Here is a 17,391-nt window from a genome sequence, read left to right on the forward strand (position 1 = left end):
AGTAGTTTTACAGAAGGGTGAGTATGATGAGGGAAGAATCCACTGCATCTGCAGCTCTATTTAAGGACCGCAATGTCTCTTCTTCCACAAAAGCTGCTGTTGGCTTCTTGAAAACGCCGTCTGAACTTTCCCCGAAACATGGATGTTTACATGAACTAAGAGAACCCAGACCTCACACAGAAGCCCCGACGTCAAGCTTCTCTTTTGCCTTTTTCTTTGAAAAAGAGCCTAGCACTTGAGTTGGACAATGACGGGTCGAACACATTGACTGTATAAGAGAACTGGACTCCTCGCACTCCCAACAGGAAGTACCCACTGGTTCCAAGAAGCTGTTCTCCCATAGACTTCTATAGAGAAATAAACAGCTTCCACTCAGTCATTCTGTCAAAATAATAATTCTTGCTCGTATACCTTTTTTTTCCAGCATGTTCTTGCTAATTCTATTTTTTTTCCTCATTGGATTCTTTTCTGTGCTCCAGTTATAAATTAGCCAATCAAATGCCTCAGTGAAGCATGTATATTTAAAATGTTTGGCATGTTCTCCTGAGCCAGCTTTATAGTGAGTAGCCTTCCAACAAGCTCCCTCCTGATTGGCTAGAGTGGTCGCTATAGAAACATCCACTCAAACCAAATCACTGCTCACTAACGTTGTCCAACATGGCGATGGTTGTATCTTGACAAAAATGGCGACTGAATTAGCTTCATTTTGTTGGAGCTGAAAGTATTTTCTATGGTTGACGTCACAGTCCCTCGGTCCAGTTCTCTTATAGAGACGGTGGTCGTACATTGTGGCTAGTTTGAAGAAACTGGTATCAATTTGCATACGTTTTTCTGTAGATTAGATCTGAATGAAGTAAATACATTACAGACAAAGGTTTGCAGCCATTTTCAATGAATGTCCGAATGTCTCAGTGATTATCTTTTGTGTTTTTATTTGGTTTGTCACCACCAACAAATACGGGAAAACTACAAAAACTGGATTCCGCCAGACTACTCCATGTGCTCACGGGGAACATTCAACGCTGTCGGTGAGTTTGTGCTACGATCAAAACCATCGACCGTTGACTGTACCCTGAGAGGTCGCGTGCGGACCCCCGACCTAGTGGGACATTACCAAAACATCCAGGAGTCAACCTTAAGGCTGCAATAAACATTCATTGCTGTCGGTGGGTTTATGCAGGAACAACTCACTGATCAATGAATGCAAACTGCGGTTCGCACATCCTGCTGAGGCTGCAAGCTGCTCTATGAAATGTAAAAATATTCAAGTTTGTTTGGCTCAAACCTCTAATACTCGGTAAAATAACTTTTCATTTACACTGTAACACCATTAGTACAGATTTGAAAAGTTGGTCAACCCCTATCAGGATAATTCAGTTCAGACTAGGAGCTGGTGTTTCCTTTACAGGTAAGGAAATATTTGGTACCATCGAGACAAAACAAGACTAAGCTTTTTGGGGGAACATTTTCCTTAAACCTGTGGATATTTGCTAAGTTTATTTAGTGACTTTTAAAATCTTTTGTAATGAATGTTTTCCTTTAGACTCCTTCCAAGGTCACACCCACAGCAGCATACAACACGGATGAACAGACAGAAATGTTTAAAATTCTTCTGTGACACTGTCACACCTGCTAAAAATGATTGATCCTATTTACTGGGAATCCCATAATTCTCCATTTATGTTACACCATTGAACAAAAGCGTGGGGAAAATCAATCGTTGCCTCCCTAGACTTGCATATGTTTATGGTAAAATTGTCGAACATGTGTTATGTAAAATTTAATATATTTAACAATTTTTTAAATTATGTCACAGCATGCTTGGTATGCGCCAACTGAAAGATATTTTTTATTATTGAATGATAATTAGCTAAATAAAACAAGGATTTTCAACATGTTTATGTTGTTTATTAATACACAAACTGTATATTTAACCAAGACAAAACTGTGACCCAAAAAGAAAGGTTTGAACCAGACCGTAGACAAAGTGAGTTGTTGCATCCTTCATATATACCACCCTATAGATAATAGGGTTTCCTATTAGGGCTACAAGATATGAGGGGGGGAAAAAAATAATTGCAATTTGTGATATTAATGATTAATATTGTCTTGACGATATAACTTCCGATAAATGAACAAATAGCAAAACAACCACAAACATAATTTCCATTTAACTGCAACAGTTTAATTCAAAGAGTCATAACTTCATAACTTAAATTACACTCCAAGCGACCCTCTTGTCCATTGGAGGCGAAAATCTAACTCAAAAGGGCTTCATGTGATTGGTCAAATACATAAATGGATTTATTTGATTTGTTAAATACTTTAAGCTGCCATAATCAATCAATCAATCAATCAATCAATCAAACTTTATTTATAAAGAACTTTTCATATAAGAGAATAACACAAAGTGCTTTACATTAAAACAAAACAAAATAAAAACAAAGATAAGATAAGATTGTTTTAGCACATTTAAGGTAACCATTTGTTTGCAATTTTCGCCGTCTTTTGTTATATGCATATTGCAAAGCTTGACATCGCAATAACGATAAATTTCTGTAGGTCTATTTCATGTCCAATGCTTTTAAAATCCATCTTCCTGACAAAGAGCAACTTGACCTAATTGAATTCCAGTGTGGTTATAACCACAGCAGTACTTCCAACACTTATTTTGGTACTTGCTGTTTCTCAGTTGTCAGTACGGACTAATATTATCTACAACACCTAAAAGAGGATTTTTGATATGTTCAGGTTTCTTTTGGTAATCATAAAGCCATGATGTCAAATTTCAGTCCCCTATGCAGGAAAATAAGGCGTTACACAGCCAGTGGCTTTTCTGCCGAACTGACTGAACACAGAATAGAAACTGAGCGGCCGTTCGCCCACAGACATCATCATGAGCTGTCAATGATTCAGACTGCTGGGTAAAAGAGGCCATAAATGATCCAGGATGATGTGCTTACCTTAACGCTGAACCATTTCATTACAACACATGGAATTAAGAATCTGGAAGCAAACTGCTCAGTTGTGAATGAAACGGCTTTCCTGTTGCAAATGTTTCCTTTGCTCTGCAGATTTGATTTTTACAAAGCAGGAGCCCGCTGTCACCACAGGGCAGGCAGAGCGACACGACGCGTAGGATACTTGGGATTGTGTGCGAGTAATCTAGCGTCCTACCACATAATCTGGGTGTCCTTGATTGGGAACAGAAAAAGAGGCTTTCAAAATAATTGTTACCAACCAACCAGCAATGGCAGCTGCTTCAACCAGCAACAAGGATCCAGATTTGTACCAAACTGATTCTACTTCAACACAAGGCAACATTCATTGTTACTCTGCCAACTTTACTTTACGACAGGGTTTGTTACTGTAACCACTTGAAACTTTCATTTTTCAAATAATCGAGTCATTTTTTGTGACTTAGTGAAGGATTTCATTTCTGTTCTAAAGTTAACATAAAGGGATCTTGACTCTGTCAGAGTGTCATCATTCCAAACCCTAATCTGCCGTCGTACTTGTACTTCTGTTTAGTTGTAGAGTTTTTTAGACACTGCTATGGGATCAAATCCAGATCCGCTTAAAGTGAATGAAAAACCAGATTGTAAAATTTGAAAAATAGACAACATGAATTTGAGATAAGAAATTGAAAACTTGAAAGAAATCTTGAAAAATAAACTTGTATATTTGAAGCTCGAATTAACAGTGGAGATATAACTATAACATTAGAGCAGGGAGGCGACGTCAACAAAGAGACGCCGTTTTGGAGCGAAATGACGCCACTACAACCTCCAGCACTCAATGTCAATCATGTTCCAAAGCTCCACCCCCATGCAAAATTACACCAGAAGAGAAAATTCTGAATTGAAAGAATAAACCGAGGACTGAAAGTGAAAAAAGAGAAACAAAAAAAAAAAAAACAGAAACAAAAAAAAGTTGAAAATATAAAACAGCAGCTGTTACAAATGCTGTTTTTATTTGGTTTAAGGTTTATAGTTTTTTTTTCACATTCACAATTTTATTTTTCAAATTTTCAATATTTCTCTTTTTTTATGTACAGTTCTCTCTTTCCAGTTTATAATGTGTTTTTATTGAGTTAAAAACAGTTTTCACATTTTTTCAAAACTTCTCAAATTTACAATCAATTTGATTCTGCTTTGACGCCGTGCGCCCGGAGTGCGACGTCACGGCTCAACCCTGACGAGTTGTCCACTAAAGCCGACTTCTTTCACAACTGTATCAGCTCGCATGAGGAGTCAAAGTGCAAATAAAGTGAAAGCATTGCAGAAGGAGAGTCTAGGGATGAAGACACGGTGTACTATCAGAGACTAGCACCTGTGTTTGAGGTGATCCAGACAAGAACCCAGGAAGAACAGCATGCAGCTCCGAGCAGGTTTAATAAAACAATCACTGCACAATCAACACATCCTGATACAGATAAGCGGTCATGGACCCTCCAATCAGAAACCGTCTCGTGACATTTGAAATGCTAAACGGGATTACTGGGTGTCACTTATCTAGTTTTACAATGTACTGCCTTCAGTATCTTTTCCTTCAGTCACTGACAGTAACCCATGAATCTGTCATCCACGTGCGTTATCACTCAAACCATTTCAAACTTACCAGGATCCCTTCCTAAACACAGGAAACTCATCACCAACCCGCTGTCCAAGCCATGGAACCCGAGCATTCAGCAGGGAGGTCATTCTGCTTTTAATTTACGTTCCGTTGACTGCACACTCCGTGTTTGCATGCAGGCCGAGCAGCGAGGGGCCTCAGCGTGTTATCAAAAGTCAGCCTCCTATCATGACCCAGCTGTTAAATTCCACAACTTTATGCTTTTTTTCCAGCACAAGCGCCAATCCTGGGGTTTGTTTTCTGCTCCAGTTTGTTAATGCTGCTTCCTTCTGCTTACTCGGGCAGGAAACGCATTAAACAAGCCAGAAAATCCCATCAGCTAACATCCAGAAAACCGCTCCGCTTTTTTTTTTTTTTTTTTATTCGGCTGTCGTCCTCTTCAACAGCCCTTACTTCTCCATGAAGCCTCTGGAATTCTCCATGGATCCGTGTCAAGGATTTCTCGTGAAGACATATTTATGCAATCGCACCTTAAATCACCTCTCATCTGTACATGAATTACCATAGCAAAGCTCTTTTCCTTGCTCATTTACAGTCAAACAGGAGCAGTAGGGGGTCAAACTAAAGGAATTCGGCTCCCTTGTAGTTTTAAAAATTCTAAATATTATGTATGTAAATCTAAATGACGGTGCAAAGAAGCCAACCTCTGCAGACAGCAGTCAGAGTTTGTTTTGCAGCATTTCGAGCACTGTGTGTTTATCCCTGTGGAGTTCAGCTTCATCGCCACGCACTGAAGTTATAGACACCGACACTGGGAACAGCCTGACCCACTTCTCTCTGACCTGGAAACACTCCACGGGCTGACCCACAGCCACTGCGAGGCAAGTTGCATTAAAAGCGGGAGAAAATGGGTTGCTGAGGCACATTTAGGCTAATCATGAATTATTAAAAGCTAAAGTCATGAAGCACAGAGATAAGATGTGGGGGCGGTTCCTTCAAACTCTGAAATGGTCACGCCATCTTTAGAGTGCACAGAAGAATGGGTCACCCAAGGGAGAGGAGAAGAAAAATGGAATCAAATAAGATGTCAACCTTCCATCCTTGTGTTTTAAAACCTTTTACTTTAGACAGGCGTTAACCCAGAGCTAAGAGTAAAGTCCAGTGCAGTTGGGCAAAAAGAATGCAGCAAATGCACAAAGAGGGGGATGTTAATCAGCGTCAAGCGTTGGCCCTGCTGCGGAGCACGTGGGAAACTGAAACCCCGGTGAACCTGAATGACTTCTGAGCACAGCCGTAGAACGTTAGCCCAGTTATGCGAGGACAAAGGAAAGGCATGTGTTGAGCTCAAGCCAAGTAGTTCCATATGTGTTCTGAGTTCACCGAGTCCAGGTGGTATGTCATAGTGAACACGGTAAACAGGAGGTTTGGAGCTGCCGCCCCCTACTGGTCACAGTTGTTAATTGCAGCAGGAAGAGGAGAACATGGTTAGAGTTTGAGCAAAAAAGGGGGAAGTGTTTGTTTTACAGCAAAATCATCTTTTAGCACTTAACTTACTAAAGGGATCATGTACAGCATTTTCATTTTTGGTATGTTTTAATTGGACTTTTTAATTCTACATTGTTTTTGTTTTATGATAACTTCAGAAAGGCCTTTTTAAGTGATTTAAACTCCATATGTCAAAAATATAAGTATTTGTAATCAAAACATATCTTGTTAAAGATCCACTTCAATAAAAATTGTGTTTTTTGGTGTTTCTAACCCGTTCTTGTGGTATTTTTTCTGATGATGGAGGTGATGTCTAAAAATAAATAAACTCAAAGTTGCATTTCTGAGTATTTCTTTATTTGGATTGTTTTGAACCAGGAGCAGATGAAAATCAATCCATGGACACCAGTGAAGATCACAAATCATTGAAGAAAAAAGGTTCAGCGCACTGTCTGGTGAGTCTAGATGACCCAACTCCCAACGTTAAAGTGCCTAGGATAGCACAAGGGTTAACTCAATAATGTTAGCTTGGAGGCGTGAGGGGCTGTAATCTAGCGGGAGAAAGTGTTAACATAGGAATGATGGGATATCAGTGGAGGCTAATCCTGCCAACTGTCTCGTCCACAACTCAGATGAATTTCTAATGAACTACAGCTGCTCTGTAGAAACTATGTCCTAGAGAACGACACAGGTTTTTAGAATTTGCCAAAAAAAAATGATGACATCATAATTATTAATAATACTTTTTTTTTAAAGACCACTGGGAACGCTTTGAAAAAAGATCAAAAGATGATCGGAGGAGACTTTAACCTGCAGAATAGGCTGGACTAAAGAGGTGACGCAGCAGAAAGTTGCTCAATTCCTAATTGTTTGCGTCTTGATGCAACATATAGTCTGACTCCATCTGCAGTCATGTAATACAGAGGCGTCCGGCTCTGTCCAGGGTTCTGCTCTGGAGCCTATAGAGCCGACTGTTCAGAAGCGCATGCTTGATCAGAAGAAAACCTTCATGGAAAACCTGGAACGTATCCTCCAGAATACAATAGCTCATCAGCAGAGTCTCTAGCCCGATGCTTTGGTTTTTTTTTTAGATCCGCAGTGACTTCAGTCGCTACAGGAGCTCCTTCCTTCCCCTCACCATCTACAATGACTTCATCAACAACGTTAGAACATGAGTTACAACCTGTAAACCTCCTATAAAGCTTTTTCAAATGAAACTATAGAAAATAGGAAATAAGAAATATTATTACTATATGCACCAATACTGGTAATGTAACAATATAGACCAATGATAAATCAATCCTCATACGGTTGATTGAAAAAGAAATGAATTCCCTCATTTATCGCAGGGGTTATAAGTCAATAACTGTGAAATCTGTGAAGTAGGGTTAAAACTTCATCTTCCAGACAAAACTGTAAGACTTCTCACTACACACCATTTTTCTCAGACAGAAATGAAGACTTTCACTCTTTTCTCTCTCGTTTGCTCAAGGCCGAGGATTTATGTAGATTTGGCAACATGAACAAGTTCTGTTCAGGAGACACGGCACGGCGGAGATTGATTGACAAGGTTTACAGCCAATCACGAGGCAGAACACAGTGTGCTGTAAAATAAAAAATAGAAAATCATAAACAAAGGTTGCACATAAAAAAGGGAAACAGTGAGTTTGCAAAAGGTGAACCATGACACGCATGTACCCTGATGCTGTTAGGATGTGCATGCAGCACACGCATCCTCTGTGACAACATATTTGAAGCGTGTGTCATGCTGTGGGCTGCAGCCATCACAGCGATGTTAATCTGAAAGAGCAGCGTTTGGCTGCGGGTGCAGAGCTATGTCTCTAGAACTGTAAAATGTGAGGGCATCGCCATTTCAATCAATTAAAAAAAAAAGCTGCAAGATCAGAGAAAAAGACACAGATGAAGGCTTTGGTGAGTGGGAATTCTGAGAAAACACAAGTCTTTTTATTTGGGACAAGACTAGTGTCAAAAACAGCTGCTGCCACCTCACTTATTTGGCCCCTGACCTGTGTTTGTTGGACACTGAATACGATCCGGTGAATTCCCATCCCTGTTAGACCATTTACAAGCCCGAGGAGCCTTGCCTCATCCCCCACTGACCTCACCATCACCCTTGCCCAGAGTATGCACCGAGGCATGCTGGGAGCACGACAGAGAGGGAACCCACTGCTGCAGCGGCTAGCAATGCTTGTGAAGTTAACAGCCCCATTCATAAATGTGCAACTCCTTTTTGCAGCAGGCTAACAATTCCTCGCATTCAAAGTGTGGTGTGAGGTTGAATGGTTCCTCTCCGGCTTCCTCCCACTGCTTTGCCACCAGACCCCCCCCCCCCCCCCCCTTCTTCGCCACTTCTTTCTCCTCTCACAGGTTTATGGAGGGATGATGAGAAAGCCAATGCTGAAGGAGAACTGTGCACAATCAGGTCAGCCCAGAGTCACAACAAGGTCAGCAGTTTCTGAACTGTATCTGATCTTTGACCCCCTCCAAGTGCCACCTGGTGCTGCAGCATCAAGCGTCGAGGTCTCAGCTGAACTTTGTCTGAACCTAGACCTTAACATTGGACTGCTGACACATTGCTGGTCCTTCTGCTCGCAGGTTTCTCCAAAGGGGACAGTCACACGTCTACATTTTTTCTACCCTACAACTTGCAGTCCTGCTGAAAGCACAGAAATGTTGAAATCCGCAGAACATTTTCTGTGATTGCTCAGCATTTCAGCACATCGAGGCAAGCTTTTATTTTTTAGGCTTACCTGTTTTGGTTTTTCTTTTCAAGTACATCATTTTCTTCTGCTCATTTTCAGTGCTCTGTGGCGGAACGAGAATCCAAAAGCTGCTTTTGTTGAATGTATAGCTCCCTCTTGTGACCGTGCAAATAATTGCATTGATAAAAGGCCATAAACTTGCCACTAGATGGAGCTCTTCAGTATAATATCAGACATGAGTGGAGCGAGGAGAGTTAATACAACATGAAAGTTTCAGGATGTGAGAGCGGCCGGCCGGCCGGCAGTGATTCAGCAGGCCGTCTAACAATCAAAGGGACGGCGGTTCGATCCCCGCTCCCCCAAGTCAACTATCTTTGCGTCTTTAAGCAAGACACTTCACTGGTGTGTGAATGTGCATGAATGTCCAGGGCAGCTGTGGCTACATCAGTAGATCCCATCACCAAGTATGAATGAGGAGTGAATGAATAATGGACACATTGTGAGCACTTTGAGCGTCTGGAAAAGCGCAGATAAAACCATTATTCATAATAATCCCACAGGAAAATGAAGTGATTTTTTTAAAATATGTGCAGCACTCCCTTTTTTTAAATTTAAAAATGCAAAAAAATGTGTGTGCTCAAAAAGTCAATTTGCATTTGAAACAGAAAAATGCACTTGGAACTTTAAAATATTTGCAATCAAAACAATTTTCCCTCAAGAGAAATTCTCTCAAAAGGCATTACAAAAGTACCACAAAAGCCAGCCAACCACAGACAAGGAAATGAAGGTTGATGTTGATTGGTCAGACATTCTTCCAAATGTGCACAAGCCTGATCCTGTCTTGGAGCTGATTGGAAGGATTTCTGATTAATCAGCATCACCCTTCATGTCTATGTCTGTGATTGGCTGGCTTTTGCCGCACATTTGCGCGGCTCTGTTTCGAGTGCAGAAGAAAGAGAATTTCTCCCAAGTGAAAATTGCTTTGATTGCGCATATTTTTAAGTTCCAAGAGTAAAATTGATTTGTTTTCACATCTTTGAGTTTCAAGTGCATTTTTCTGTTTGAAGTGATAAGCAACGCAAAATGTTTACAGTTTTACGCTCAAAACAGGAATAACAAAAAAAAAAAAAAAAAAAAAAAATCACTCCATACGGGAAAGGTAAAAACGATGAAGATCAAGAGGAGGAAGGGTATTTGTAAACTCACCCATGCTGCTGTTGTGTTCAGACTCAAGGGGGTGGTCACTGCAAAAACCTGAGAAGCAACAAAAGAAGGAAATCATTAGATTATATTCACAAAAAGTAGTAGCAAAGTGAGACAAATTTATACCAAACAACAACAATTATGGAAAAGCTTTAAAGACATTTCAGGGAATTTATTGGAAATACTTCCATTAACAGATATCTAGATTATTTTGTGTTGTAATTGATACTTTGAACTTCATGTGATTGGAGTTTTCTATTCAAGACATTGAGCATGAATTTTAAAATACAGACATTTATTCAAAGATAAACAGATGAATGCGTCTGTTGAGGCTCTCGTGGCCGACGACTTTAGCTCCATCTTTCTAACAAAGTGGTTGCAGTAAAAACATGTTAGCCAATAACATGACAACACAACTGACAAGGAGGTGAGAAACAACACTGCAGTACATGCATTAAAGTAGTACCGTAGTTCTTTAAGAAAAGATGGGCATGTCTTTAATACCACGTCCCTCCTCATTTAAAAGAAATTCTGATGATTATGAGTTAAACTTGGAAAGTGAAAATAAAGAAGTTGCAGATGAATGTGTGACAATAAAAAGTTTTACAAAAATGTTTGTAAAAGTAGAATTCTGTCTTCACTTTTACAGAACAGCCTGATGTGAGTTTCTCAAGAAGCAGCTAAAGATTAATTCGGAGCGCCACGTTCGCCGCTCCATGACCTGTAGTCACACCGGCAGGACACAAGCCGTCTGAAATCTGTACGGAGCGCACAGGTGACCCGCACAAAATATCGAGGCAGAGCCTGTAGAGTCAAAATGCACATTTTGTTTTCTACTGGCGTGCTTCGGCCGACACAGCAGCGTTTGGCCATCATTTGAACTGAAAGCTATTTGGCATGAAGCGAGACTGCACGTCTTCATCCAATCAGCGATGTCCCATAGTACCTACCTTTTCCAGTTTCTCATTGCGTTTAGGTTTTCTCAATGTGCTTTTGGTTTCTGGAATTGTGTTTTGTTTTCTAAAATGTTATGCTGCTTTTTAAATATTGTTTAGCTTTTTTAATCGTCGTGATCAGAGCCACAATACAGTTCTAGATTACACCATTTCAAAATCTGAAATGACAGTAAAGAAAAACAATAGGCATCAGTGAACCTCCAAAACCAGCCATAAGTTATACAGACATCTGATGGATCATATTGTAAAGCTGTAGTGTATCTGCAGATATTCCTTACCCTGCTGACCTGAAGCTCTTTATTTAACAGGACTCACTCAGAAAAGTAATTAAAAAACCAAACGTGTGCTCTGCTCTGAAAGAAAAACACCAACTTGTGGGGAGAAACTTGGGCCACAACACGTAGATCTATATTTTGAGACTTCATCAGGACAAAAAATGTTATATCCCAATGTACTATGTGGTTGTTATTAGGGTTGTGCCAATGGACGATATCATCGTCCATCGTGATGGGTGACTGACATCCCGATGGAGAGACCACCATCGTGATGCCACGCCCCCGCCACGTTGCGCGTCGACACCATAAGCCGCGGTTACATGTGCAAAATATCTTGATGGGATCAATGGTCGGATTAGAATCCAACCGTGTACATGGGCCCAGAAAAATGTTTTCAGAATATAAAAACGTTCACTAAAGTCACACTTTCCGTCCGAATAAATCATTCGCACATGCGCAGTAGGGTTTGAAAACCGGAAGGATATAAATCCCGCCGAGCGGCTTTTTTTTTCAAACTTTATTGAATGTAACAATTCAATACAAAACAATGTTAAACAGCGCCGAGCGGCTATATACATTGACATGCCAGCTCGGTAAAATACGAGATGATCTTCTAAACGTGCTTTTAATAATGTTACGGTTATTATGAGACACCTGTTCGCTCATCATTTGAATTTTAATCCGTGTGGTCAGTGCTTTTTCTGAACGAAGCCAGGATTAGCAGTATGCTAACACGGGCTAACAACATTAGCTTTGGGTGGTGCTGCTTGCTGGCTGCACGTAAACATGTAAGAATAACATCAGCCTTTATTTAGTCGGGACACGACTGGAAACACAAATCCGCGTGATTTTGAATGTTTTCTAAGGACTGAGCGACATTTCTGCTTTGAAGCTCAAACCGCTGTGTGTGCTGACTATCCGAGCTGTGCTCAGACACACACTTTTAGACCCGGTTCTGAGTTCGGTTGCTTGTACCCCTAGAGCTGCGGGACGGATCGCAGTCTTAAATCTCCCACACATACCGCTCATGTACCCCCCCCCTTCCCCTCAAACACAAAGCTGTAAGTCCGCGCTCCGCCGGTCCACTTCACTAGTGAAGTGCGGGAGCGGACTACTTCTTTTCTATTTTGTTTGTTACTTTTTTTGTTAAAGTCACTTCCCTCAGTTTATACTGGATCATCGCGGATTAGTCATTAGTTGGGAAATAAAATGAAAAAAGCAAAAAAACGAATAGCAGTTATATAAGAACGAAAAATGTAAAAATACCCCCCCCCCCCCCCCCCCCCCGACGATGTCATCGTCCATCCCGATGGTTGACAGCAAACATCGTCAACGGCCAATTTAAGGGACATCGCCCAACCCTAGTTGTTATGATGCACTGTGGCTAACTTTGAACATTCACCACTTCATAATACACTAAAGCTCATCTTCTATCTGAAGGTATGGACTTCAATGGTTTTGGCATGGAAAACATGCTAAAAAGGACACGTGATAATTCTAGTCTCGTTTCACTAAACAAATGGAATCCATGAATAAGAAAGACGCGTCTTGTCCGCCTTCCTCCAAATATCCCACAATCCCTGTGGGTCCTCTGGACAGCTTTAAAGACCACGTCCCATGAAAATGGTGTTTTGTAACATGTTCTAGCATTTGTCTCATGAGCATGACAACCATTTAAAGACACACAAACTAAATACATAAATAAACCCTAAAACATACAGGCAGTCAGTGAACAAAAACAAATTATGTACTTCCTTGTAGTCATTTAAGAAAAAGTTTGACTTGTGTCCAATGAAAACTTTAGAATCTAAAATGGAAAAGGTTGCAATTTTGTAAATACGCCTGGCAGTACTACTATTTTTTTAAATATATATAACATAACCCAAACACAACAAAAAATAGACAACTAATTTAAAAATATAAAAATCTGTAAAAAATAAAATAAAATGAAAAAGTTATTTGATGAAAAAAGGTATCTAAATAAAAGTCTCCAAACGTTTTGAAGCTGCTTGGAAAACAGAAAATTCCAACAACTAAGCTGGACTATACAGTCCATCTGAGCAGTGGACCACACAGAATGATGTATCATCTGTCTCTTCTAACCCCAGAACAATCTGTTTGCTTCATATTGGTTACCTCTCTTAGCATATCAACTTTATTTTATAGAGACTATTTTCCCCATTCCGCCTCAGCCGGGCCATCTGTGCGGCCACCAAGTGACCGCGTCTCGCTTACAAGAAGCTGGGCGAGCTCCATTACTCATGTCCCCTCAGAGGCGGAGCGTTTGCTGCTGATGTATCAAATCCCTCACCCCAGCCGGCTCCCCCGATCCGTGTCAGCATAGCTTCCTGCTATCAACAGCTGTAGACCCCTGACCCGACACACGTCGCCTGCCCCCCCTTGCCCCCCTCCACGGTAAACACCAGCATATGTTCTCCCTGGAGCATACACCAACACACACGTGCCCCAGTCAATCTCCCCCGAAGACACAGTCCACGGGCTCGTAACACGGATGAAACAAGCGCACGTTTTAGCAAGCACCTGCCACCAATGACCGCATCACTTTTCTGCACAGTCCAACGCAGAAGAGCCGTTTCCTTGACCGGAGCCCTGAGCCAGATGGAAAAAAAGGAGTTTCTCTACATTTGCCACCGCAACCGTCCAGATGCACAGAGGCTTTCAGGAAGTACTGGAGGACGGAGTGATAAAACACCCGTTATTAGGCAATGGACAATAAGAAATATCTATAAAGTACTGGTAAAGGCTCCTAAAAGTTCTGAGTAAAAATGTTGTCAAATAAATCTGTCCAATTGCTTACAGGCATCTCTCTGTTGGGCTTGACGTCAACCTAAAGACTAGGGCTGCACGATATAAGGAAAACTAGCGAAATGCGATATTAGTGATCAATAGTGCGAGGACAATATATAACTTGTGATAAATAAACAAATAGCAAAAAAAAAAACCTTTCCGTTTCTCTGCAAATGTTTAATTTTAAATAAGAGTCAAAATACCTTAAATTATTCTCCAAACAACCCTCTTCTAATTAGGAGGCCAACATTTACCGATTGGTCAACAACGTAAAGAGCTCTTTCTGATTGGTGAAAAGCATAAAGAGACTATTCGATTTGTTAAATACTTAAAGCTGCCATAAGATTGTTTTAGGACATTTAAGATTTACCATTTACTGCAATTTTCGCCGACTTTTGCGATATGTATATTGCACAGCTTGAAATTGCGATAACGATATATTTGCGATTGATTGTGCAGGCCTGCTAAAGAGGAAGCAAAACTGCTTGCAAACAAGCCTAATGGGACTGAAGCTACGATCACACTGCGCATATGTTGCGCATTCAAAAATGTGCTGTACCCGGGTCCTGGATTAAAAAAAGTGGCACTCGACGCCCATCTATGCGTCACTACCAAATCCGTGTTCCTTATTGGTCAAAGTTCAACCTGGTTTAACTTTCCCCCTGTTCAGTGGATGCGTTTTTTATATGTTGAACCCACATAGCTTACATAGATTTCAAACTTTACATTCATTAAATAAAAAGTTAAAAAACCAAAGGAAATCATATTTTGAAAGATCCACATGAAAGATCCTGTGTCGGCAGAAATCCTCTGCCCTCCCCTCCACTGCTCTGTGATCAAGACATTTCTGAGATCCTAGTTAAGCGCCGTTTCAGGCAGAGCCTTCTGTGACTGCAAGTCACCAACGGTGGAGAAAAATGGAGTCCTCCAGTGTGTGGTCTCCATCTCTAATCCTCATGACAGCTTATTGACCACTAGTGCCTGGGGCTGGGATGGTTTTTAGAAACGGCCAATGCAGCCTGAGCTCGCTTCTCTGTAGACCATTGTGTGTTGACCAAGAAAGGCTGCATCTTTAACCTTTCACCTTTAAAGCCCCTGAACCTTCGGCTCAATCAGCTTACCATCAAGACCATCTTCAGTCCCCTCTGCCCCCCTCCTTGTGACTTAGAACACGCTATGCATGTTCAATAGGGCATTTAGCATTAGCATGTTCAATACTGTAACAGTACGTCATCTCTAGAACATCAGCGTGAACAAATTTCTGCGTGAATGCAATCGGGCTGGAGTACTCCATATATAATCCACCTTTGCTTAAAAAATCCAAGTCATCCAGTGAAGTAAAGTTTGTCTTTTTTGCAGGAAAAGCTTTGGTTTGTTTCAAATGTAAAATTTCGTATTTGTGATGAAAGTTTCACCTCTGTTCAGTTTGTTGTGTGAAAAGTAGTTTCACAATCAATCAGTTGGATAGTAGGACTATAAATCAATTCATTGATTAGGTCGATTAATCATTACACCCCTAGTTTTGATCAGATATTTGAAAAATAACTTAAGTCAAATAATCTAATTACTTAATTAATCAAATAAAGTCACAAACTTAGTAATCAAAAATCTAATTGATTCAGTATTTTGGCAGAGATGATCAGTTCTAGAATGCAAAGTAAACGGTAAACAAATCAAAGTATTGCATTCTCTCACACCTATAAATCTTGCAATATTTTTTTTATTTGTTAGTAGTATTATGTATTAGTATTATACATAATCGAAATATGAGCAGACAGCAGTAATAACCACATTATGGAATTAAATAGGAGTTAAAGAACTACAGTCTAAAGCTTACCTAAAGAAAGGACAGCATTTTATCAAAAAAGAGATTTTATTGAGACTCATACCTACCTGACAGGTAAGACCATGAGGCCTTAGTGTTAGTTTTCCTACCTCTGCTAGAGGTTATGAGGCTACAATAATGTCCCGTTAGACCTTAACCTGGCACTTTCGGCATGCTTAAGGGACTCCAAGCCCCGTGCTTCCTCAGACCTGCACGACTCCATCCCCGGTTATGCTCTCCTGACCTAGATGACTGGGGTTCCGCATGGTCGGCGTAGGGCAACAAACCTGTTATCTGAGAAGGCTGGCCTCAGCTTTCTAACCCAGGCTACCCAGTTCCAGCTTCACCACTTGCTTCAACCTCATGACAGCGCAGACATGTGGAGAGACGAATCAGTACCAAGAATGAACACGGCATGTGTGTGAGATCATATGGTCTCTAGCATTCACAAAGTCTACCTGCAGGTTATTTTTTGACCCAGTGAAACTCTGCTATCTGCATCCCTGCAAGTAAATTCTGCAGTGACCCGTTTGAAATCCATCTTTGCGCAAGATTTCTTCTACTAAATCCCACTTTTTCTGCAGTTTTCAAATTTTGCTTGCGCAGAAAAACACTTTCTCCAAATATTTGGGTCAGTTTTTTCTTAGTGATCACATTTATTTTTTAATTTAATTGTAATAATTTGATTTTTACACTTTACAACTTTATTGGAGACCCAACAGCAAAGCACAGCTTTAGGATGCTTTAACTCTGTACTTTATGATACATAAAACTAATGGGGTATCACACTGCAAAAACAGCCACTCAAGTCAAAAGTTCTTAAAATTTAAAAAAGGTTTATTTATGCAAATAAATAAATAACAACCATTCTACCATCTTATTTATACTTCAAGAAAAAAAATCGAGTCACTAAGGTATGCTTCTTTTAAATTAAAAGGATTTACTATTAAACTTTTGGCATGGAAGTAAGCCTCTGCCTATTTCCCATCATCCCTTGCTGGCATACAACATTAGCAACATTAGTGGTGCAACAATTTAGCTGTACAGTTTGAAGCCAAATGCTAGCTCTGACGAGGAAAACAAAGACGTCAAGGGATCCATTTGTCTGCAAGTGGATCGCACGTTGTACGCCCTGAGCACACTTTCAACTTATTTAGTAAAGTTTCATTACAACTTTTAGGAAAAATGGCTGCAACTTCTAGCTTTTTGGTGTCTCAATTATTAGAATAAAATGCATGAAAGATCATTTTCTCTTTTTACATTTTTGTTAAAAGAAAACTGTGCTCTTTTTTTTTTTTTTAACTTGTGGAACGAATACATTTGTCAAGAAGAAAAAGCAAGAAAAAAAAGTACCTTGGCTCAGAAAAATAAAGCTCTAACAAATGCTTTGTCCCTTTTGATCAAGACATTGTACTACAGACACCGTTTCAGGTAGGGCTGCACGATATGAGGAAAACTCGCAATATTCGATATTAGAGATTAATATTGCGATAACGGTATAATTTGCGGTATAAAAACAAATAACAAAATAACCAAAAACT

General features: G+C 40.3%; 1 protein-coding gene and 2 non-coding genes across 3 annotated transcripts in view; 2 read left to right on the forward strand and 1 right to left on the reverse strand.

The window, feature by feature from the left end:
- The window catches only part of nr6a1 (nuclear receptor subfamily 6 group A member 1), a 119,017-nt gene that overhangs the window by 84,335 nt on the left and 17,291 nt on the right, over positions 1 to 17,391 (reverse strand). The window contains exon 2 of the mRNA XM_023958750.1: positions 9,990 to 10,037. Coding sequence (XP_023814518.1) covers positions 9,990 to 10,037 — 48 coding nt within the window. The remainder of the gene's footprint in view (positions 1 to 9,989; positions 10,038 to 17,391) is intronic.
- Positions 989 to 1,094, forward strand: mir181a-1 (microRNA 181a-1). Its single transcript, NR_107129.1, has one exon. It is a non-coding gene; the product is annotated as a microRNA 181a-1 (primary transcript).
- Positions 1,122 to 1,231, forward strand: mir181b-2 (microRNA 181b-2). Its single transcript, NR_107130.1, has one exon. It is a non-coding gene; the product is annotated as a microRNA 181b-2 (primary transcript).

This window comes from Oryzias latipes, chromosome 9 (genome assembly GCF_002234675.1).
Source record: "Oryzias latipes chromosome 9, ASM223467v1".
Classification (NCBI taxonomy): domain Eukaryota; kingdom Metazoa; phylum Chordata; class Actinopteri; order Beloniformes; family Adrianichthyidae; genus Oryzias; species Oryzias latipes.